The sequence below is a fragment of the Lissotriton vulgaris genome, chromosome 5 (assembly GCF_964263255.1).
Source record: "Lissotriton vulgaris chromosome 5, aLisVul1.2, whole genome shotgun sequence".
NCBI lineage: Eukaryota > Metazoa > Chordata > Amphibia > Caudata > Salamandridae > Lissotriton > Lissotriton vulgaris.
The window spans coordinates 266,198,961-266,222,806 of record NC_141693.1 but is presented as its reverse complement, the minus strand read 5'-3'; the positions used below and the strand labels follow the sequence as shown (position 1 = coordinate 266,222,806).

At 44.8% G+C, this 23,846-nt stretch overlaps 1 protein-coding gene across 1 annotated transcript in view; it reads right to left on the bottom strand.

Annotated features, from left to right (window-relative positions):
• DFFA (DNA fragmentation factor subunit alpha) overlaps positions 1 to 23,846 on the bottom strand; it is a 126,564-nt gene that overhangs the window by 27,544 nt on the left and 75,174 nt on the right. Inside the window, exon 4 of the mRNA XM_086921341.1 lies at positions 9,695 to 9,884. Coding sequence (XP_086777467.1) covers positions 9,695 to 9,884 — 190 coding nt within the window. The remainder of the gene's footprint in view (positions 1 to 9,694; positions 9,885 to 23,846) is intronic.

Genomic DNA, 23,846 nt, shown 5'->3' with positions numbered 1-23,846 from the left:
TTTTTGAACTTGCTGAGATTTAAGACCGGACGTTTACCTCCATCCGTTTGTGGACTAGAAAGATGTTGCTTACGATTCCCCGTGGGTGAGGAGTCGTTCGGACGATAGTGCCTTTGGCCAGTGGAGCAGAAACTTCTGAGCCTACAAGATTGGACTCTTGGAGGACGAACTGGATAGATTGAGGTCTGAATTGCTGAGGTCTGGTTCACCTATATAATCTATATGGAACCCCTGAACAGTTTGAAGTACCCAGGCATCCCGTGTGATGGAAGTCCATGACTGGAAAAAACTCCCCAGCCTCCCCCCTACTTTTAAGTGGGAAGAAGGGATTACACTCACTAGGAATAGTGGAAGGTGCTGCTCCACAATAACCATGGCCCTTGCCTCGCCGACCTCTTGTGGGATAGCAATTCCAGAATCTGGTCAGAGCCTGGTATTGCTGTTGCCTAGGGCCTTGTCCCCTTGGAGGGAGTTGGTTTGAATAGCAGCCAGTCCAGCGACCCCTACCTCGACTGGCGCCGCGGAAAACCTGGGGAAACACCTTTTTGATTGTCGTTTGAGCTTTGTCAAGGGAGGTGAAAGTATTCACAAGCTTTCCAAACTCCTTGACAAAAGGCTCACCAAAGAGTCCCCATTGGGCCACCGCACCTGCTTCAGAATCAGCAAGATCCTCCAACGTAGGGAGGGTCTACGTTCAGTCAAAAGGGCACAATTAGCATTGCCTAAAAATACAATGGCTCTTTGTGCCCTCCCTGAAAGTGCTTCTGGGAAAATTATTGAACCTGAAATTTTGGCTTCTTCTAGAATTTTCGTGAGGGGACCTATGGTGTCCAAGAGCTTGTCCTGGCACGCCCACCAGGACCTATCAATGCCCTTTTTAGGGTCATACATAAATGTTTGAAGAAAAGTGGCCATTCTGGTATCAATCTCAGGAGTGAGAGCCACTTTGCCCTCAAGAGAGGGGCTGGGGCATTCTGCCCTCAAGCAGTTACGCGCATCTTTCCCCAAGGGTTTGAGAATACGCAAGGCCACATAATTGGCCACCTTGTCCGCGGGGCCCACTCTGAGGAACGGGTGTGAATGATGTCTTCAGGGTTCAACATGTCAGAATCGTCTTGAGAATGTCAAGAAGGGAGCCAAAATCTGGAAGGGCCTGGTTCAGTGTCAGGATCCAGGCGTCGTCGGGACTAGTATTAGCTGGGACCCAGCAGTCTCAGTCAAGGGAGGGAAGGTTGAGTTGCCAGAAAATCTTGTTTTAGTCAATCAAAAACTGTCAGGTCTACCCCAGAGTCCCTAGGACGTTTGGGAGGGGGCGGAGCAGTCTCAGGCGGTGGGGTAGTGTCCTGCGGGCCGGTGTGGGGGGCTGGTGCAGCAGGCAAGGCTGCCAGACATGCTGGGCCTGGTCAATTTTCCTAGACAGTGTCCTCTAGGGGGTCATGGCTTCCTCTACCGCCCTGTAGATTGATGCATCTACTGCATCAAATAAGTCATCATCCCAAGGGAGGTCAGCCAGGGTGCTCTCCCCCCTTGGGAATCGTCCTCATAATCCATATCCATTCTAAAATGGTCTTAATTGAGGATGCAAAAATGAAAAAGTCTGGATGACAGACCTGCAGCCTTAATAGGTCGTTCAATACTGGCTGGGTGTCAGCCACTTGATCGGGTGAGAGGACAACCTCACAGATTTATGGGTCACAGCCCTTGGGAGGTAGCCTGGATTAAGAAAATATTTTTATGTCCGCACCTGTGGCCTGGGTAACCCCCACACACGTGTAGCATGCAAAATACAGAACCTTCAGGGCGTGTGACACAGCATACAGACTCTGCCCCTTTTAACTGTGTCAAATTCAGGCGGCAGCTCTGTGAAGCTACAGCGCGCTGCTCGATCCCTTCAGGGATCGTGAACGTGTGCGCCGAGCTTCGTACAGTCTCCAGCGACCCCTGGCGGCGGGAGGTCCGTGCCGAGCAAAATCCAGGCAATGACTGCGTAGGAGCGAAAGAACGCTCCAGCGGTCACAAGGAAACAGAATGTGGGGGGGGGGAATCAAATAATGCGTTGCAACAAGCAACAAGAAAAACAAAAGCACATTTTTAACGTGTGTAGCGACATGTAAGAAAAAAAGAACCTCAACAGAGTTGTGAACCATAAAGCATACAACAATCAAATCGGAAGTTGACGAGCAAAGAGTCCTATACCAATTAATAAGCAGAAGTCTAAAGAAAAGACTAACGGTACTTTACAACAGGTATCAAAACAAGTGATATGTAAAATAACAGGAGAAACACTTATTTCGGCGGCGTAGCAGTGAAGAAAGAGGATGGGAAGTCAGTGGAGCCAGAATATGTTGGTCTGCATTGCCCCCGATTCGAGGACCCATTTTGGTGGCTGATTGAACAATTTTTTCTAACTACTGGTTTCCCAAGGTTTCATTGGAAACGTAGTGGTTATATGTTGTTTTGGCTGCTATTAATAAAGTGAAGAGAGAATGGCATAATCCTCGCCTCCAGTCCTGACATAGAATTATAGCTTGGTGCTAGTTAGAGTGTTTACTACCTTTTCTGATTAAGTAATTCTATATTCATGCCAAGCTTCATATCTATATTGTAGATAGAGAGCGTGGCCAGGTCCAGATCCAGATCCAAAATCTCATCCCTGGTGTACACCATCCTCCAGTAAAGAGGGAGGATTCCTGGCCTGTGTTGCAGATTGGCACAGACGGGCTTGCCTTTGGCGCTCTGTTGGTACACCCACTGTGAGGTCATACAAGAGGGTGCTTTAAGTAGTCTGAAAAATACTAGACAACTAAATAACTGGAAATGCAAGATGGTTGTAACCACTCAGGACTAGCCAAAAAAACTGTTATCAGTGTGACACAATAATTACAAGGACTATGAAAGAAAAAGAGTGCCAAAATCCTCCCACAATCCTTAATAAGAACATCAAAACCAATAAAATGTACTGATACGCCTCAGGTATTCTTACTACATGAGGTTTAAAAAATGTAGAATCCTCCTCCCATGCTTAAAACTCGATAGAAAAATCAATAATATCACTATACCACCAAAGGATATATTACTAGGACAAAATTAAAAGGGAAGCATGTTGATTGTGTAAAGAGTCTGTTAAGACTGTTAAACTAAAACTATAAAATTCGGGATCACTTGGGGATCCATAATCAGCTCTTTTTCCATTTGGTAGCACCATTCGTAGGCTTGCCTATTTGTCAACTGATCAATTCATCTCTCATGAATGGCTTTCTCCCGTTAGAGAGGAAAAGAGCATACATTATTTTTTTACTATAAAAAACCCTAAAAATGGGTTCAGTTCATACAAACTATCACCCATATCTTTGCTCCCTTCTTTGACAATTTGTTATTAAAGCTCACACCCTTTTGCTCCCAAAGCATGCAGAGTTCCGTTCTTCTCATGAGACCAAAATAACGATTGTTGGTGTCCAAAATGAGGTGAGGATGATTCTGGATTAAATGTAAATGTGTTTGTGTTTTTATAGCGCCTTCTACCCAGAGGTCTTGTAGAGCTGTATTCATACCACTGTGGAACCCTTCCTGGCTTTCCTGTGAGATGTCCATCCCCTGGCACCCCCCAGGCACCCCCAAGGTGAAGCCAGGCATCCAAGTGCTGCTGGGGCCGTTGTGGAGTGTTGGAAGGGGGTGACCCCAGGGGTCAAGATGGCTCTCCTAACCATCCGAGACCCTCCTCTCCCACAATTCCTGCCGAGTCTTATCGAGAGATGGTCCTCGCCGGGGAGGACTGATCGTACACACTGTCGACACACCACACTTACGAACGGACACCACACCGTGAATCTTTATCAAGCATGATCTTTATCAAAGTAAAGTAGCAATACACAGCGATCAAGGGATCGCAAAAGTCTCGTGCCACAAGGGAACGGGGGAGCGGGACAGTCTTAGAGGGCCAGCCAATACGTAGCGTCCCCTGCGCACAGTTCTCAATCCTCGAACTGGGGGGTACGGGGCTGGTGATGGTACTTGCTGTCCGACTCACTTCGGTTCGCGGTAGTCGTGAGGGTAGCGTTGCTGGTCCAGCCGGACCAGAGGGGTCTTTAAGCCGCGACGAGGTCAGCAGGGCTTGATTGGGAGTCCCCCGTAGTACTCGTAGTCAGGTCGAGCCGCGACAGCGTCCGCAGGGCTCGGGGTGGTAGCAAGAGTCTCTCGTTCTCAAGAGTGGGCCGCGACGAGGTCAGCAGGGCTCCGATGGTTCAAGTCTTACTCTTCGAGAGGGAGCCGCGACAGCGTCAGCAGGGCTCGGTGGTTCAGTTCCGTAGCTTCGAGGATGAGCCGCGTCAGCGTCAGCAGGGCTCGGTGGTTCAGAGTCTGTTCTCCTCAAGGTCAGCCGCGATCAGATCAGCAGGGCTTTCTTGTCCAGGATACAACTGCTGGCTGGATGCGAGGCAGGCTGTCTTATAGTTCAGGGGCCCTTTGATGTTCGGACCCTCATAGGCAGGGGGCCGGTGGTCCGAGGGCTGGGCGGCCGATTGTCTGGGCGGCTGGTTCTTTGATGCTTTGGATCGTGCGTCCAGGGATTCCCAGACGCCCATCAAGGTTTGGAGCCAGCTCGCTAGGAGGCCAAGGGTGTGATCGAAACCGGCCCCCAGGGATAGTTCAGAGGTGTGAGGGGAACCAGTTTCTCGGGAGGAGGCCGTAGGTGTGATTGAGGTCTTGGTTTCGGATACTAGGTGGGTCCTTTACCCCTCGGGCGGGTCGGGGCGTGCACGCCTGTCTGCAGCCAGGGTCGGCCAAGGGCTGCCGAAAGCGAAGAAGGCGGCCGGCCGGCCGGTGTGGCCAAACATGGAGTCTGATGGTCACGTTCACGGGTGCAGGCACGCGGTCTGGAGATCGGCTCAGGTCCTGTGTAGAGGGGTTGTGTACAGTTCTGGGCGGGCTGGGGTCAGGTCGACCAGTAGTTCTTGGGTTGCGGGGATCAGAGAGGACCACGCCACGAGGCCGGGTCCAACATGTAGATTAACCAAGCTATTGCCCAGAGTCACAGAGTGGGACCCATGATTAGACTAGGCACCGAGGCGAGAATTATCAAGTCAAGGGAGATTGAGTCCAAGAGCCGCCGAGGCGGGAATTGAACCCTGGTCCCGGGCCAGACCTCTGCATCAGGGCCTGCCGCTCTAACCATTGAGCCACCCTCCAGGTTTCTGTGTAGCCTTCGACACTGTGTGCCTTGATGTTTTGGTGGGTAGGCTCGGAAGGATAGGAATAAGGGTTGGGTGCTGGAATGGATTAGATCTTTTTTTTAATGGGGCATAGCCAACTGGTATTTATGCATCCCTTTAGATTAACTGCCTACACAACCATCATGTAGCGCTTCTTGCTCCGCTTTTAAAAACCTTACCATCTCTCGTGCATCTGTTATACAAACAATACTCAATGTATTCTTTGGTTGGAAGGCCGAATGGAGGAAGTCTGCAATACTTTCCACTCTGGGCAAAAGGCAGTAGCAGATTGGATGGCCAAAAGCTGTCTGAAGTTGGATGAAACCAAAGTTATAGTTCTATGGTCTTCTGGCTGGTTGCTACTTACTCTAGGCTGCAGCCCTTTTCTAGCATGGGCAGTGAAAAACCTGGAAGTCACATTTAATATTGAACTCTCTTTCAAGGAACAGGTTTGGAGAGTCACATATAAAAAGTCACATATAAAATCTAAATAGGGGAAATAGTTTCTTCCTGCGAAGGTTCATTAGCTCATTCTTCAAGGAGTGGTAGGGCCTTGCCTAAACTATTCTAATGTACAAACCGTATGCCTTTCTAGTTTTACCATTAAGTAATTAATTGCAGCTATTACAATAGACTTCTGTGTGCATTTTACTCCATTTGCAGCAACATGTTCCCATTTCTGGAAATTTAGGGACCTTATACTAGCTTCTGGTACAGAAGCGTATTCTGTTCAAAGGTTGTGTATATGTTTTACGGGACTCCAAGGTGTAGGATCTCTATTCATTCAACAACTTTTCTCCCGTTATTCACATGCTGAGATACAATGTTCCTGGCAGGACGGCTGATCTTTAGTCTACCAAGTGACAAACTCCCTAAGCTCCCTATCTTTAGATCTGAGATCAGGGTATTCCAGAGTGCAGAGTCCCATTCCTGATCAGTTTGGTCTGGTCAAGGAGTGAATATGGATTGTCCTAAGTCACAGTGCAGTAGATGGTCACAGTTTCTAGAGTGTCTACTATAAACGAAGAAAGGGGATAGAAAGATTCCTCCACCAAAGAAAGAAAGGCAGGTTTTGTGGATGTAGCTGTAGGCTTTACTTCTAGTGCAGCGTAGACAACTTTCTCTGCAGTGTTTTGGGAATACCTGAGGTTTTGAAAGAAAAAACGATTTAAAATAACTGAAACTGAACTAAAATAACTGAACTGTTCTAGAGTCTAGAGACTTAGAATGAATCACATACAACATTGTGTATTGTAATTGCTTTTGTGTAGCGCTTTGTACCCCCGATGAGGTGCCAAAGTATGTTAGTGATTGGAAGGAGACTACTCTGCGGAGGGAGTGCTTGGTTGATTGGCTTATGATTGATCTGATCTTTTCTAATATTTGAAAATGATGGTTTTGCAAATACAATGTCTCACCTGGTAAGACCATTTCTTAGTTTCATTCTCCTTTAAATCTTCTCTTCCTAGAAGGAGGAATAATATTGAGGAGGTATCCCTTTTCCTAAATCTTCTACACCCTCTCTCACAGACATCCTCGACACGGATGTAACCAATTTTAATAAATGGATTATTAACGTCTTAGACTCTATGGCTCCAATAAAACTCCAGGTAACAAAAAGGTGCAGGCCCGCAGCCCCGTGGTTCTCTTCCACTTTAAGGAAAGAGGAGAGCCAGTGTAAAAACCTTGAGCAACAGTGGAAAAAATCCTGTTGTCTGAAAACCAAAGATCAATACAAAGAAGCTCTGTGAAATTTCCACAAATATTCCTGACAAACAAAAAAGAATTGTCCACCTTTATTTCGCTCCCTTGGGGTTGTAAATAATAACATTTGCCCTCCTTGCAAACTTTGTGATGATTTATCATCTTTTTTAACACATAAAATTCTGTAAAATGTATGCTACATTTCCCACCGGCAGAACACTAGAGGTGCCCATACATTTGGGGGTAGAACAAAGTCATCTACTCTCAAATATTCCTACAATTTCAGAGGAAGTTTCACAGAAGGAGCTTGTGAAATATATGTCAGGATCTCCAGCTGATCCTTGCCCTTCTCGGATCTTACAATTAATTGCCTCTGCCATCAACTTGGTGTTGAATAAAATACTGAAAGCTCCTTAGAGGTTGGCCGTTTGCCTTCCGATTGGAAACAAGCTTTTTCCTAGCCCTTACTTAAGAATCATATGGCAGATCTGGCCACCTTGAGTAATAAGAGGTTCATTTCCCTTCTACCAGCAGCAGCCAAGATCCTGGAAAAATGGGTTAATGGCCAGCTCTCCTTCTTTCTAAGATCTAATAGCCAGCTGCATGACTCACAGTCTGGTTTCTGGCAAGGTATGAGTAATGAAACTGCCCTGTTGGAAGTGACTGAATATATTAAAGAACATCTGGACAGTAGGCAGTCTGTGATTGTGGTTATGTGGGGCCTATCGGCAGCATTCGTTACGGTCTCACATGCCACCCTGCTGACTAGACTTAGTGTGGCTGGCATACAAGGCTCTGCCTTGTCTTGGCTCAAGTAGTTTGTGGAGAATAGTTCCCAGTGGGTTTTTCTTCAACCTTTCTCATCCACTCTAAGCCTCTTCTATTTGGTGTTCCTCAGGGCTCAGATCGGAGTCCTACTTTGTTCAATCTTTAACTGGAACCACTGGCCAAGCTCATTGTGTCCTGGGATGTGCAGGTGGTGTATTATGTGGATGACCCCCAACTACTATTGTTATTCCAGCAACACTCTAGCTTTAGTACCTCAAGGAATGCTTAAAGGGAGTCGCTGGTCGGATGGACGCCAATTCTTTCAAATTGAACTCTGAAGTTCTTTGCTTTGCTTCTTGTGGCCCACCTCCTCCTAGTTTTATGTGGCTGAGGGACATGAATCCATCCCCAAACCCTGCTTCCACAGCAAGAAACCTAGGAATAGTATTTGAGTTAAGCTTCTTTCTCCACCCAAATTAAACAAGTGTCATTACTTGCTTTGCCAAACTTAAATCGCTAAAGACATTTCTGCATTTGATCCCAAAGGATACACACAAGACAGTGGTCTACTCACTGGTAACATCCCATCTGAACTATGAAAATAGTCTTTATCTGGGCCTTCCCGCGGACACAAACCAAAGACTTCAAATGGTCCAAAGTGCAGCAGCTAGACTGATCCAAAGAGCTCCATACCAGCAGTCTATATCACCTCAGTTCACTGGCTGCCTGTCAAAAAGTGAATTCAATTCAAAGCCCGTACTTTTGCGTTTAGGTGGGAGTACCCCACCTGTTCGAAGAAGAGACTTCGCCCATATAAGCAATCTCGAGCACTTAGGTTGAACAATCCTCTATTCTTGCAATCCCAAGCTTCCACAGCTCAAGACAGGGAGGAAGATCCTTTATGGTTCTAACATCTAAACTATGGAATGTGCTCCCAGTTAGGATCTGCAGAGCCACCTCAGTTGCAACTTTCAAGAAGGATTTAAAAATCTTTCTTTCCAATAAAGATTAGCCTACATCCAGGGCCACTAGAATTACGTGGCAGGAGAGGGCCAAATTATGCAGCAGTGTTGAGTAAATTATGCGCAAGAAAAGGCAAATTATGTGGCACAATGCAGCACATTTTGTAATAGTATTGCTTCATTATTTCATCATTTTTAAACTTGGCAACACTCTCTGGGTATTGGTTGCACTTCATTAGTAACAGTATAACACCCAAATATAGCAATAAGCAACAAAACAGCGACCAGTTCTGCTTTGCAGGGGGCCTTCCACTTCACAGCAACATGTGTTGTCACATTTTTAGTAACTTGTGAAACATTTGTGCTAGAAACAAAATTGCTTTTGGTTAAAATTTGCAGATTGTGGGGCAGATGAAGTATTATGTGGTAAACGCGGCAAATCTATAATTATGAGAAAATCACAGCAGGCCGCACAATCACAGTGGCCCTGCCTATATCGCATCTACTCATTGTCAATGATCAATCTCCATTTTTAGCGCCGGAACATTTCTGATTGAAACAGCTGTGCCCTATAAATGTTCTTTGATTGATTGGTTGAGAAAGTGCTGGATTGCAGATACAAAATGCTTTGCTGATCGTTCAGAGTGGTGGTCTTTTCGCGAGATAGGTTGCTGCACTTAGGAGTAATAGCTTAGAGTGAGGGACAGAATACATGTGCTTAGTAGTTACCTATTTTATTACGGTGTTTCGTTGGTGTTTCGTTGGACGGGTGTGGCTTATCAGTATGTTCTATGTAAGAATTGTTTAGGTGTTAACTGTAATGAATAGTGCTGCTATTAAGTGTGCTTATTTATACTCCGGAAACGATGATGTACTCAAGAGTGCGCTGACAGATAGATGCAGGTCTAACATTAATGAGGTCTGCTTTGGTTAAGATTCATCTTCTGCAATTAACTCACACATGGTACTATATTATATTTCAGCAAATAGTGTTTTGATGCTTTGATGTCACAAGCGAATGAAATGGAGGGCATTAGACGCACAAAATCCTACCCATTTCCATGGGGTTTCCACTGTTTTCTCCCTTCAAGGTCTCCATGTACAGTTGTAGGAGCTGTTTTGACTGGCGCTCATCCTCTCTGCGATCCAAAAGCCGTTGGAGTGCCTCTTGCAGAGCTCGCACCTTGCATGGGCTGTCTCCCATCTCTGCTGCCAGATCTTGACAAGGCATGTCAGTCAGGAGCTGGAGGGAAACGAGCGTTACTTGTTATTTGCAGAACAGCACCATATCTCATTCCTGTAAGTCTCTGCTTTCTAGATATAACACAAGGGTGACTGCACATATATTTGTACTCTATTTAAATGAAACACACATACACTCTTCCACAAATGATCAGGACGTCAAAAAATGAAGTTGATTTTTAGGTCAAGTCTGGGCAGACCATGTGCTGCTCTGCTGCATGATGTATTGGAGTATGGAATTGAAGCCCCCCCACCCCCCACTCTCAGCCACATTTGTCTTTGGTGTGGGCCATTGCCATTCGTAAATGCTGGCTTCTGATTCGTTATTAGGCTTGTTAGTCCCTCCTTGTCTTCATTTGTAACCTCCCATGAGGACTGGCCCTTTTACTTCAGTTGTTAAACATACTTTTTTTTAGTCAGTAAGCACTATTTTCTTTAATAAGTTTCTCCTAATGCAGGCACCACATGCTTTCCTGCAACATTCAGCGCGCCATGTGGGCTTTCACTTTCCAAAGATCCAAGGACAATGGCGTCCGCTTCTTTGAATAGGCCTTGCATTTATAAGAGTTTGAGCTATTGGCATTGTAAATGACAATGCCTTTTAATTATGTGTTAATTAGCAAAACAGATCAATAAAAGGCATTGTCATTTACAATGCCAATAGCTTAAACTCTCATAAATGCGAGACATATTGCATTGCATTGCATTATGGTTTGATAATAACTTTGGCACCATTTAAAGAATCTTCATGAAACTTGCCCCCAAAAAAGTTTTATCCACCTCAGCTCCTTTCTGGTGAGTTTAGGGGTGATCAGTCAAGTGGGGGCCAAGAAAAAGAGGCGGCATCAAGAAGTGTTTACCCTATGCAGTTTTCCATAGGAAAAGTAGACACAGCTACAGCCAAACCGGCTGTACAAAAAAGTTAGATTTTGGTCAATAAAGTGTCCTTTTTATGATTTAGTATTAATCCATTTTTAAGGAATTAAGATTAAAAATGTATGTACATATCACACCACTGAGTATCTGCTGGGCTGAAAGATTTAAAGATAAAGTCTGATTGGCTACCACCACATCAACAAAGGTATGGCAGCAGCCATTTAGGCAAATGCGGACTCTGTCCTAGAAAAAGAATGAAAAAAACATATAGGGGCAGAATATGGACAACCTGTGCCCACTAGGCCTGGTGAGCGGGGGTTCTCAGAAGACCCCACCTGGGGCCCAAAAAGTATTTTTTTAATGGTGCTGTTAAAATGAAAAAGGGGAGGGGTGTGTGGGAGACAGGCTGTCGTCCTTTTAAGAAAACTAAGCCCCTCCGTTCCGGGGTGGGGAACAGCAAAATTTACTTTTTTGGAGAGGGGTTGTGCAGCTCCGCTCCCAGAGCCTTTGAAAGACCCCGGGGCCTCCAATCCCGGGGCCAATAACTTTTACTTGGGGAGGGGTAGGAAGGGGCATGCCCCCTCAACCCAAGCCTCTTTAAGGCCTGGGGATCCCATCTCCTTCATGTGCCTCAGAGAGACGGAATGCCCACCGGGCCATTATTTGGGCAAGAAGGGGTGTGAGGACCCTTACCCAGAGCCATAGATCGGGCCCAGGGATTCTTTCCCCTGGGGCCTGATCAAAACAGTATCCTGGGGATCACATCCCCTTGGAAACTGCTGTATTCCCTGTCCTGGAGAATGAGGGCAGGGAATGTAAACGTTATAGGCAGGGAGCACACCTTTTCTCCAGCCCAGAATGGACCAGCTCCTGCATGCACCCAGGACGGTCCTGGCTTGGTGAACCAGCAGAGGCTGCAGGTGCCCTGGGGCCTGCACCCCCCCCCCCCCCCCCACCTCTCACTCGGCCTCCAACACTGCAAATGTTGGTGTCCCAGATGGGCACTGGGCACCCACTTTAAAAGTAATGGACGCATCCCACAGGCACCCATTATGGGTACTAGCTGGGGAGCCAGCAGGGGACGTAGAATATAACTTTGGGTGTCCTGGGGGAGACTGGCACACCCCAAAAAAAAATAAGTAAAAGGAATACAAAACGAGCAGCAGGAGCCACTCATTTGTTATTCACTGCTCCAAGGCAATGAGCGCCCCATAATGCCCTGCAAGCACCTTTTAAAATTACATTGAAGAAAACAAAACAAAGAAACACAGTAAGTTTTCTGGGTCATTAACACCTTAGCAGCTATGGAACGTCCAGCTCCAGTGCTGGACGTTCCATTGCGCAGGTGCAGTTCGAACGTTCAACGGCCGACGGCAGCACTCCCGAGGTTGTGGTGCCGTCGGCCGCCGAACGTTCGAAGCACTTAAGGGGTTAAACCCATGACACCAGGAGAGGTTACCATATGTTTTTAAAGCACGCCAAGCTGGAGCTATATGCTCTTCAGCTGGAGTACAGGGACCACTTGTGGTTGATTCCAGGGCTGTACTTTGTGGCCTGAAAAATGTTTAAGTAAAAGACTCAGACATGTAAATTTTTTAAAAATTATATATATGATCGAAAATATTTTGCGACAATCGTTGATAATTAACTTTGCAAGGTGTGAATTAATTAAATATATATTTGATTATAGTTATTGGTAAGTATGGACGAATTCTGCGGATTTGCGGTCCGCGAATGGCAAAAAATCTGCGAACTCGTGGATTTGCACAAATATAAACTAGTAGAGTTCTGTTTCAACTGGCTAGTAAGTGCTAGCTCGTTGGGTAAATGTATAGTGCTTTTCCTACATATGCGCGTATAGGGCTAGAAGGGTTGTCTCCAGTGACCACATGTGTCTGTAACTTTGCCACCACGCCGAAAGGCGCCAAGGTCCCTCGAGTGAGCTGTCCATCATAGTGAGGAAAGGGCGCGAAGACGTTGCATACCCTAGTGTGTGTGGGGCGGAGCCAAATGGGCGGGTCTTCTATGCGAGTTCACATGCCTCTTGTTTATAAAGGGTCAGAGACTGATCAGAGCAGCAGATGAGAAGGAAGCAGCCTCCTGGTCACAGGAAGTACACAGTGATTGGGCTCGAGAAACTCTTGGATGCAAAGACCTCCTTCAAGGATTACATCCAATTGTAGACGGTAGATATAGGGAGGAAGCACACCTGCCTAGCTTTGACCGTGCTCACTAGTTGTTTGGACTGATTATAATGCGTTACTGAATGTGAGCTTCAACTCGGGCACCTGCTTTATTTATATCTGTAAGTGCTTCCTGTTGAGGTTTAATTTTTGTGACAGGAGCATCGTGCCAGAATGAATCCTGCCTGCATATTTATCCACGAAGATGCCACGTGTTGTGCCATACCTCTACTCAACTGGAGTACTTTCTACTGGCTAATCAGTAAGTGCTACCTCATTGGGTAAATGTATAGTGCTTTTGCTACACTACAGCTGCGTAAAGGGCCAGAAGATTTGTCTCCAGTGACCATGTGTGCCTGTAATTTTGCCACAGCGCCAAAAGGCGCCGAGGTCCCCTGAGTGAGCTGTCAATCATAATTGGGAAAAGGCGGGAAGACGTTAAATCCGCCCGCGAGCGGATTTTTCGGCAATTTCACAAGATTCACGGATAGCGAAATTGCCGAAAATCCGCAAATTCCGCGAGCGGAATGGATTTTGCGCCCATACTTAGTTATTGATGACTTTTTGACAAAGCCAATAGGTCTGCTTTATATATGCTGATGTGCCGACCCCTTTATAAAGTGAATAGGCCCACCAGTAATTGCACTTTGACCCTTTGATAAAGCCAGTAGGTCTACCTTTCTTAAAATGACACCCTTTATATTGTTACATGACATAGACAGCTGTGTGTGGCAGTGGGGATTGGACAACACGGTGCGTTCAGAGTGGTCCCTTATTTATTCAGTCATTTAGCACACATCTGTCTGCTGCACAGACACAACTTCCTTGGCCTGTGTGCTGAGGACAGCTTCATGCTTTGCTTCTGAAACTAAATCCTGCCTGCTGAACAAGAACAGATATTGCTCATCTCCCAGCTGCACTATAGTAGATTTGCAAAGCTTTTCAGCAAAACAACATCTGTTGAATAAGCACCAAGACACAATTAGGCTTGTGCGGCAATCTATTAAGATAGTTAACATTAAATGGTCTGCAAATGTTAACTGATGCACTTTATTAGACATTAGAAAATGATTCCAAACAATTTGTCAGTTATGTAGGTCTGCCACTAATATGAGCCTGAGCAAGTTAAGCTCCATGAGAAGGATCTTCAAGTGAAAGGATATGGTTGCTGTGTTTACCTAGTCACAATACCAAAAGCTCCCAAACATATGCATCAACTGTATCAAAAGTCTTATACAATTCATAAAAAATGCACACTAACAAGCAGTTAGGATTAAAACTAATTATGAAAAATAGATGCAATCTCACAACCATTAATTTCATGTCCCTGATTTGCACCTGAATTCTTGTGGGTTCTTAAATTCAAAGAGAGATTTATGCTATTGTCTTATTTTGCCTATTTTTGGTGTCGGCGACTACTATAATTTCTTTTGTGGGCACTGGCAAAGTAAGGTCTGTGCAAGACTGCCTAAACACCCACTGCAGTACCTGTCGCATTGCCTTGTTTCACACAACATACTCATGTAACAGGATTTTAAGTATAATTTACACAAAATCCATCTTACGTGATACTTGTCGGGTACAGGCTTGATATTTCACCTCCCAAAAATGTGTTTAGTGCCCAGCAGCTTACAGCCCTTCTTACCACCATCATCTATCTTGTGGCTGATAATGACCGGGATATGCAGAACATGTAAAGTGGCCTGGGCAACAGAACGGAGCTTTAATTGCTTAGTTACAAATCCAACGATGGCAGAAGCCGCAAGCTTATGATCAGAAAACGTTTGGAAGTTGCAAGCATGCAACAACACAAGTGACAATACACATCAAGAATAAAACATGTAAACCTATAGCTAATTTAGTAAACATGTTTGTTAATGTATTAACTAATTACCACAAAACAAGCTAAAGAAAAGGATAATGATAAATTGGAGAAGAATAAGGCTAGTCATTTCTAATGCATATCAATGGCAGCAACCATTGTTAATGTAGGTTGCTATGTAAATCAATGAAAGTCTATGGAAAGTTAAGAAATTTGTGAAAGGGGGATGGTCTTGATGGGCCATTTCAGTGAGTCCTAGGTGAAAAGTAATATGAACTGTGAGCACCTACAGTCAGATGAAGATAGTGGGTGGTCAGGCAAGGAAGTTTAAGTTTAAACTGAAATCTCTTCTCTGACTCACAAATTACAGCAGAGGCTGAAAGATTGTAACCAAGTGCTTGATGTCAAATAAGCTGAAATGATTGTTGCGATGAAGAGAAAAATTGAAGTCAAATCAGCTGTAGGCAGTTAGAGGCACCCAAAGTGGGCCATCACACAATGTAAGGTCCTCTAAGAGGTTTCTCTTTGTTAAGTTATCTTATTTTACCTCCACCGGGCACCTGTGCCTCCCAAGCAGGTAAAGAGAGCCCCGCAGCAAAGGCAATGGGAAGTCAGAAAGAGCTCTACAAATACTTCACTGTGTTTCTAAGAAAAGCCCTATGTAGGTGAATACTAAGCTGCTATCGGTGCTCTTCTAAGCCTTGAAGGGTCCAAACTTAATGTGTCCCTATGCAAATGTATTGCATCCTGAACAACTAAATGACTTCAGCAACGTCTACTCAGATTTACTTTAAGGTTCCTCATATTCTATATGTAATTTTCTAGGATTCTGATATTAAAGAAATCTCAAGTTGTGGTTGTGAGCTCTTGTCTCTTTGTCTCCTACTTGCCAGAATATCATTGATCCTATGTGCTTGGGTCTAGCAGAAAGGCGCTACTGATTGACATGCAGCCAGCAAGCCTATCTTAGCCCCAGAATAAGCAAAAGGTCCTCAGGTCTTTCTTTCATGTGACAGTACATTACTTGTCAAACTCCCAAGTTGTGAACAACCATAGGGTCATTAAATAATGCTGTAGAAATATTACTGGATGAGGATAATATCTAATATGTGGGTTTTTATCTAAATTACATATAGATATGAACTTAGTTAACTGAAAACCGATACTTTAAAAACATGGATAACTTACATTGAGTTAGCTACACCACACATAGCTTGAATTTATAAGCCAAATTAATATGATCATTTAATAGATCATAAGTTATTTATAATGTCAAATAATTTCAGTCTCCAAAAGCACTGCCTTCCTCTTCCAATTGTTTTTCCATATTCCAAGATCATCATTTGATTGCCATACAAGTATCCAGCAATACAAGCATCATTCTTGGATTATTATTATTATTATTATTATTATTTGGGTTTTGTAAAGCGCGTAGTAACCCGTAAGCATCCGCTTGAGTTTCTATCTTTGAGCAATTTAATTATGTTATCACCAATATGCTTATGTATTTCAATACCTGATCCACATTCCCAATCAGTGTTTTGATTGTGTTATTTGATGCCACATATCTCTCGGAGTCAAACTGGATCTGTAGTTTAGGATGTTCTATCTGCATAGGTCATTGGAGGGTCTGTGATCAAATCTGGGAGGAGAAGTGGCTTCCAAAATGATATGCAGGGCCTAAACTTCGTCAAAGTCCAAATTACAGAAGAAGCTTCGCACTTCAATTGTGAGCCAGTTAATTTTTCCTTGGCAAAACCTTACTGGTATGTCTTACCCAAACTCACTGAGTTAGGCAATTATTTCCTCTGTTCCGTAGTCTGAGGCTTCGTGTTAGCACAATGAAGTACTTATTCTAGCTCCTTGCACAGTGATCTTGTTTGCTCCTGCATGGATGGCTTCATCTGACATGGCTCCAGTGTACTCAATTTCTGAACTATAGTTCCAGTCATAGGTGCTGATCGTCCTGCTGCACCAAGTTTGAGCACTCTATTTTGCGCAGCTCCTTGGTCATTGTCTGAGTAAACCTCAGCACAGGCTGCCAGCCAGTCAACGTTCACTCCTTTTGACTTGATGCCCCTCTTCATGGACCTTCTTATCTCCCCTAAAGAAGGCAGACTCCTGGACCAAATGCAACGAGGAGACCTTGTCAGTGCTTAATTTGTAAAACATTTAGTGCCGGGGCCCTCAACAGGTGGACACTAGAGCTTGCACCATCCGTTGCTCCTGGCAGCACTAAATTGGCAGACACCATTACTATGTGGCAGACAGTCATAAGCCCCAGTGCTGGCAATTAAGTGCTGATGCTGAGCACCGAAAGCACCGGCACAAATTAAGCACAGGACCTTGTGCCTTGGCATAGAAGGGGGCCATTTTCTCACAGTGACTTCCATTATGAACCATACAAAGCTGTATTAATTTGGACAGTCAAATGTCAACTACGCCATATTAGAGGTACGCCTACTCGTTCAGAATACCCCACAAGCATGTGGTTTTCAAATGGACTTTTCCTTTTACAACAAAATAACCCTTCCCTCGAATAAAATGAGGTTGTTCTATTCTTAGTGCTATCATCCACAACACTATTATTTGTTTTTATCTCCTACGAAGAAGGCACCCTTACGAAGAAGGCACCCTTCCATCATCAAATCACTCCAAGGAGAGGGCCTCATAACCCTTCTCCACATTGTCAATGCCAACCTAAGACAAGGAAAAAATCGCAAGCGACCATAAGATCGGGTTGATTCGTGCCCTTCTAAAGAAATCATCCCTGGAACAAGCCAGCTTCACCAACTTGCAGGCTATGATCCTTCTTCTGTTCATTGAGAAAATTATCGTAAAAGCAGTCAACACCCAGCTTCAGGACCACATCAGCAAGATTAATCTCCTACAGGGCTACCAGTCACGCGTCAGACCACGATGTAGCACAGAGCAGAAACACTTTAAGTATTGGCCGGCACAATTCTCTTCAACAACATGACATCCTGGTCCTGTTTGACCTTTCTGCAGCCTTCGACACAGTTTACCATCTAGCTCTCATTAAACCCTAAAAACATGCATGAGGTTTTCAGGCCCTGTCTTGAAATGGTTCACATATCACTTCACCAACTGGCACCAACTTGTGCAATATTCTACAATATTTAGGGTACACCCTGTCCCCTACTAAGTACCCTGGGGTTCATCTTTTCTCCCATCTTCTTTAATCGCTACATGAAACCTCTCGGATCCATTGTTGCAGACAGTAACATCAAGATCCATCAATATGCTGAGGATACCGAACTCTACCTAAAAATATCCTCACCCAACTACATACAGAGACCTAAATCCTGCCTCGAGCTCATCCAGTCTTGAATATCAACTAATTAACAGAAGCTAAATACCTCAAAGGCTAAATTTCTCCTGTCGGCCAACAGCACATGAACAATCCCAGATTATCCCCTGGTTTCATCCCTCCAGCCGACAGACCATGCAAAATCTCTTGGTTGACACTCGGCAATAGCTAAACTGTTTTACCTGGAAGATAACTTCAAAACAATAATACCAGTCTCAGCCAACACACATCTGGATGAAGACAAAGCCCCGAACATCTGTCTTCATTACACCATCCCAGCACTCTTCAAAGGCATCTAAGATATTTAACATCTTCCCCACATTAAAAGACCGACACATCTCACTTCTAGCACAATAATCGTCAAGATGAGCCAGATCGCTTATAAAGCCTGCAGAAAAAAGGCTCCAGATTGTCTTGCAAACAAACTAACCATGTCTGATGTTGCTTTTAAGCTAAGTTTGGGCTCCTCATATACCAACACATACATACAAGTAATGTGAATAAGTTCGAGATTAGAGTTAATTAAGAACTAGTGTAAGGCTAACTACAACAAGCATTTACAATGCAATGGTTTCGCCTTCGGAAAAGTTAGAGCTATTGGCATTGTAAATGACAAACTTTTTATTTATGTGGTTGTTTTGAAAACAGATAAATAAATGGCATTGTCATTTACAATGCCAATAGCTTCATGCAGTAGCACTGCCAAGGGACTCTGCGTGTGCCGCTTAGTTGTTTGCCGCTGTAGTGAGACTACTACGCACGTTCAAAGCTTTGCTCTACAATTAACATGTACAAAAGGTTTGGGCAACGTTTTGGGCACCCTTATCCTCATCATTAAACTAATGTCTGCATAGTTTCACCCAGGCACTAACCCGGGGAGCTATCCAGTGTAAGACATAAGATGGGCTATGCAGAGTGAGTACCACCAAGGGGCGTGGGCAGGACAGCTGCACCTCCGGTACGAGACTGTGGGCTAGCCGGGAGTGTTAATGCGGATGCTGCGGCGATCTGCAAGCAACATATAGGTCATGGGCTTCAATCCCTTTAAAGTAGTCAATGCTAGGCACCTTTTGTAGAGATATGTGTATATGTTGATAGTATATCTTACTCCCAGTAGGATACCTCAGTTGGTTTAATCATCTGCTGCGAAGATCAGTTCTGCAGGAGCACGTTATAGTCCCAGTGAAAAAGCACAGGTGGCTAATGCACATGCAAGCATGACGTGTAAAACAGAGGTAGGTGCAGCTAGGGTCTGATTATGCGCGACCTACCAGGTAAGCTTGGACAGAGTAGCTATGGAATTAAAATCACCCCTCCCCCGCCCCTCGAGGTTCGCACCGCAGGCACCTCTAATCACACTCCTTGCTGAAAAAATGGCAGAATTTGACAACCAGTTTACACCAAATAAAACAATGATTTGGTAAAAATGGTCTCTGGCCAACAGGCCTACACCCAAAGAAAGTCTGAAAGCATCCAAAATATATAGATAATTGTTAAGAAATTGTGACTGTCTTGCCCCCACCACTCTTTTCGACCCTTCTGCGAGCATGCAAGGTGTCATTGTGTGGCCCTCGTTAAAAGGTTAAACACTTTTGTAGCTTTTTAAAAATAAAACATATATGAACATCCCAAACCTTCATTAAGTCTAATGCACCGGAACAGGATATGGCTATTTAATGTCACTCTATAGCGCAACATTGTCACCTTGAGGATACTTTGGAGCGCTAGAAAGAAGTTAGGCCAGAACAGAAATGGCAGCGACACTGGTCTTGAGTTATAACTTTATTGGTACGTACTATGCAGCTGAAAGCATGTGCAGCGTACGTCACTTTAGCATTGTCAGACAAGGTAAAATATTGAAGCCAACTTTTAACTGTATAATCTATTCTGCTCTTTGCGTGAATAACCAAGGCAAGGGACAGGAAAGTCGATTTTTAGCGCGCCCTCTGAGCTGTCCGCAGTGCCAGACGCCCTGGATGTGATGGCTCTGTGAGTTGAACTTGGAGGCTGGCTCGTCTCTGCCTAAAGGGCGCAAATAATCGTCCCGGCTGCAGAAGCCCTCACAAAGGGTGCCAAACCCTCTCTGAGCTAACACTGCTAACCACAGAAAACTGGAAACCGCCGAGCGGGCTGGCGCCGGCCGCAGGAACACTGCTCAAAAACACAGTTTTGTAAACAGACGCTTCTAAACCCTCTCGCTCTTTATTAAATTAAAAACAAAAAGGAAAAAATGCACGTTTGTTGATGCAAGAGGCCACTGAGAGGGAGCCGGGGCCGAAGTGCAAATGTATATTTAAAGCATTCTAGAAAAGCTAGCAAGAGAGGCCGTGCTTTCAGCAGACACTTTCCCCTCTGCGCTATCTCTGTCACATTCCAGGCTCGGCCGGCCCTGCACTTTTCTGTTGAGGAACTTGCAGTGAAGATGCCTTCTCCACCGGAAAACCTTCTTCCTGCCCCGAGCCGAGGGCACAGGGGGTAATAACACCGTCTGAGCGCGCCCCGTGCCGTACAGTGCACAGAGCTGCAGCCCGTCTCCCCTGACAGAGTGAGGCACAGGAGCAGGCAGTGCTGAGGACTGGAGGCAGCAGGCACGCTCAGCGCTGACGTCACGGGGGTGTCCCGGGCCGGCAGCCAATCACAGCGCTGCCCGGGACACACGGCAACAAGGGGCGGGACTTAAAAAAAAGAGTCAGAAACGCCCACGATTCGCGTTCTGACCAGGAAAAAGTGATTGACAATGATGTCTTCCAATGGCTAGCCTACATTTATGGAGCGATAAGTGTTTGTGCATCTATTTCGTAGTTTTTTTTTTATTCAGGGGTAGTTTTATCATTCACATTTCATCAAGATCTTATAGTCAAAGTGCAGGATAAGCGGGTTTTCCTCCTGCACTCATAATCCTCATTGGAGGGGGTGGGGTGGTGCTGTAGTTTCCGTGTGGTTTGGGATGTACACAAATTATATAAAGGAGGGCCCGAAAGTGAACAGCACTTTGATCCACAAAGGGAGGCAGTTAGATAATGATAGTGGACTAAAATGAGCGGTGATGGTTATCTTCAGACTTAGTCACAATCTGGAGCCAAGGCTTCAGCATTTTGAAGTGTAATATGCTTAGTTGATGAGGGCTCAAAAAGGATAAATAGACTGTTTGGATCATCATGGTGAAGGGACAAGACAAAAAGAAAAAATCCACTGGCTGTCACGGGAGTGCCATGGAAGACATTGCTTAACACATCCTTCTAGGATGCTCTAGGAGCTTTTCTCAGTCACTTCTTGTTGGAAATGTGGCAGACTTATAACTTTACACAGCAGCAACACAGCATGTCACGTCAGCAGAAGTAGGCAAAAAGCAAGTAGCACAACATGCATTTTAGTTTCAGCAGGGTTGACTGTAGTCCTTGGGAGTTCTTGCTATTTACTGCTACAAGGCCACTTTAGGGCATCAAGGAACATAAAGCTCACGTAGCTAGTGGTAATTGGGAAGCTGTTTTGTCCAGGTTTGTTATTCAGGGTTCAGTCCACATGCCACATGGTCTTTTGGTGTACAAAACAGTCTTTTTCTTCTTATCAGGAGCTAGGAAGAGTTGCAGAATATATGCAACAGCAATGCATTAAGCACAAGGTTAGGCCAAAGTGACCTCAGCAGAGTCAAGTGGGGTTTATTTTCAACTTACCCAAATCTCAAGTGTAATTTCCTCGAATGCCAAGTTGAAAACAAGCTTTAAAGTTGGTTAAGGACTCCTTTATTTCTATGTCTCTGGCTTCCTAGTAGATCAAACAGATCTCATATGACTGTGGTGAGCTCTGAGCAGAGGGGATAATCCCTTCACTTTCCTCAGAAAGAAATGGATCTTCCAAGCACAGAATAGAAGATTAGACCAGAAAAAAGGAAAATGACGAAAAACATAATATGGTCTTAACCAATGCTCCTTACCCTGCATTGTGTAAATTTTAGCAGGGATAATATAGTTCTTTGTAAATTGACATGATTATGTGTTGTTACCTACATCTCCCAATGACCAACAGACAGAGCCTTGAATATAATCAGACCCTTATTAGTAGTCCATGCAAATGACGAAGAATCCGTGCAATATGCAATCTCCTGATCATCTTTATCTCATTGGCCTGCAGCTAAGAAAGCAAACCATGAAATAACTCTGCTTGGCCCGTATGAGGGCACGAGATACCAAAAACTATCATGACAAGAACATGCAGATCCTGTGAAAAAATGTCAAGTAGTAAAAACACAAACTGAGAACTGTACTGACCCAGGATTTTGTAGACAGTATAGCCTCCAGATACATCCAATCTATAGAGTATCCAGATACCCTTGTCTACAGGATGAGGCCATCTGAGAGCCTGGCTTACACGAAGTAGGTAAAAAAGTTCTCATCTATTTAACTAGTGTCAAGAGTTTCTCTGCCAAACCCAAAGATATGAACTACCCTGTTATTATACAAATTAAACCAAAATACATAATTACTGTAAGTAAAGATTCTTAATGCTCAAAAAAACACTACCCTAATGTTGACATATGTACAATTATGTCAACTTACTAGGTAGTAAACTAAGGATCACTGCAGATACTACACCATTTTTTGCACTTCCTCGCCCATATTACATCGAATTCACATCACCTGGCTTGACGTCCTTTATTTTTATGTTTCTGTAGTAGGGGATCTCTGTGTATAGTCATAATCTGGTGAATAGTTCCGCTCATGTGCGGGGACCCTGGAGCAATCAAAAACAGTCTCTTAAGTTGTCTTCTTCTGCAGTCCTGCATAGACACTTAAGAGAAAATCAAAGACAAATAATGCAGCCTAAAGTACAAGGCTACACTGACGGTGTTTTGGCCATATGCCCCAACTGTGGTTTTCACCCCCAACCTTCCCTCCCCCCACCTTCAGTCAATAACGCCACTGTTTCCAATATTAGGGCGGGACTGATCAATGCTAGATCTGCGGTAAGGCATGCCGCTGATATTTATGAACTACTGGTAGACGGCCAGTTGGAGGTACTGTTCCTCACGGAGACGTGGATGACCAGTACGTCAGCTCCCAGTGTGGAACTTGCTGTTCCCAGGGGTTTTAAGATAGCTAGGGTAGATCGACCCCTGGGCAGAGGGGGGGGATTAGCAGTTGTTTTTAGAGAAGGGTGGAACTTCGCTTCTGAGCCTCCGATTGCGGATGTAGGGGGTGAGGTCCTTCATTTCTCTATAAAAACTTCCCCCCATTTCACCTTAGGTGGTTCTTTGATTTATAGACCCCCAGGGCAGGCGAATCACTTTCTGGACCTTCATTTCTCTATAAAAACTTCCCCCCATTTCACCTTAGGTGGTTCTTTGATTTATAGACCCCCAGGCCAGGCGAATCACTTTCTGGACTCCCTTGAAGAATATATAGTGCCACGGGCCTTAGGCTTCCCCAAGTTCTTGCTGGTCGGCGACCTAAACATTCATATGGATGTTCCGGATTCCCCTGAAGCCCACAGACTCGGTGAAATCCTTGAGCTTGCTCAGCTCAAACAATGGGTGACTGCCCCGACCCATGCGGGTGGTCATCTGCTCGATCTGGTTTGCTCCAACTTTCCCATTCAGTCCGTGATTGTGGAAAAAACAACCTGGTCTGACCACGATCTGGTCAGGATTACGTGGGAAATGGCAGAACCAAGCCTCCCACCTCCCATCTGTCATCCTCAAAAGATTAATGTGCCCGCGTTTAGGCAGGCTTTGTCCAGAACTCGCCCAAAACT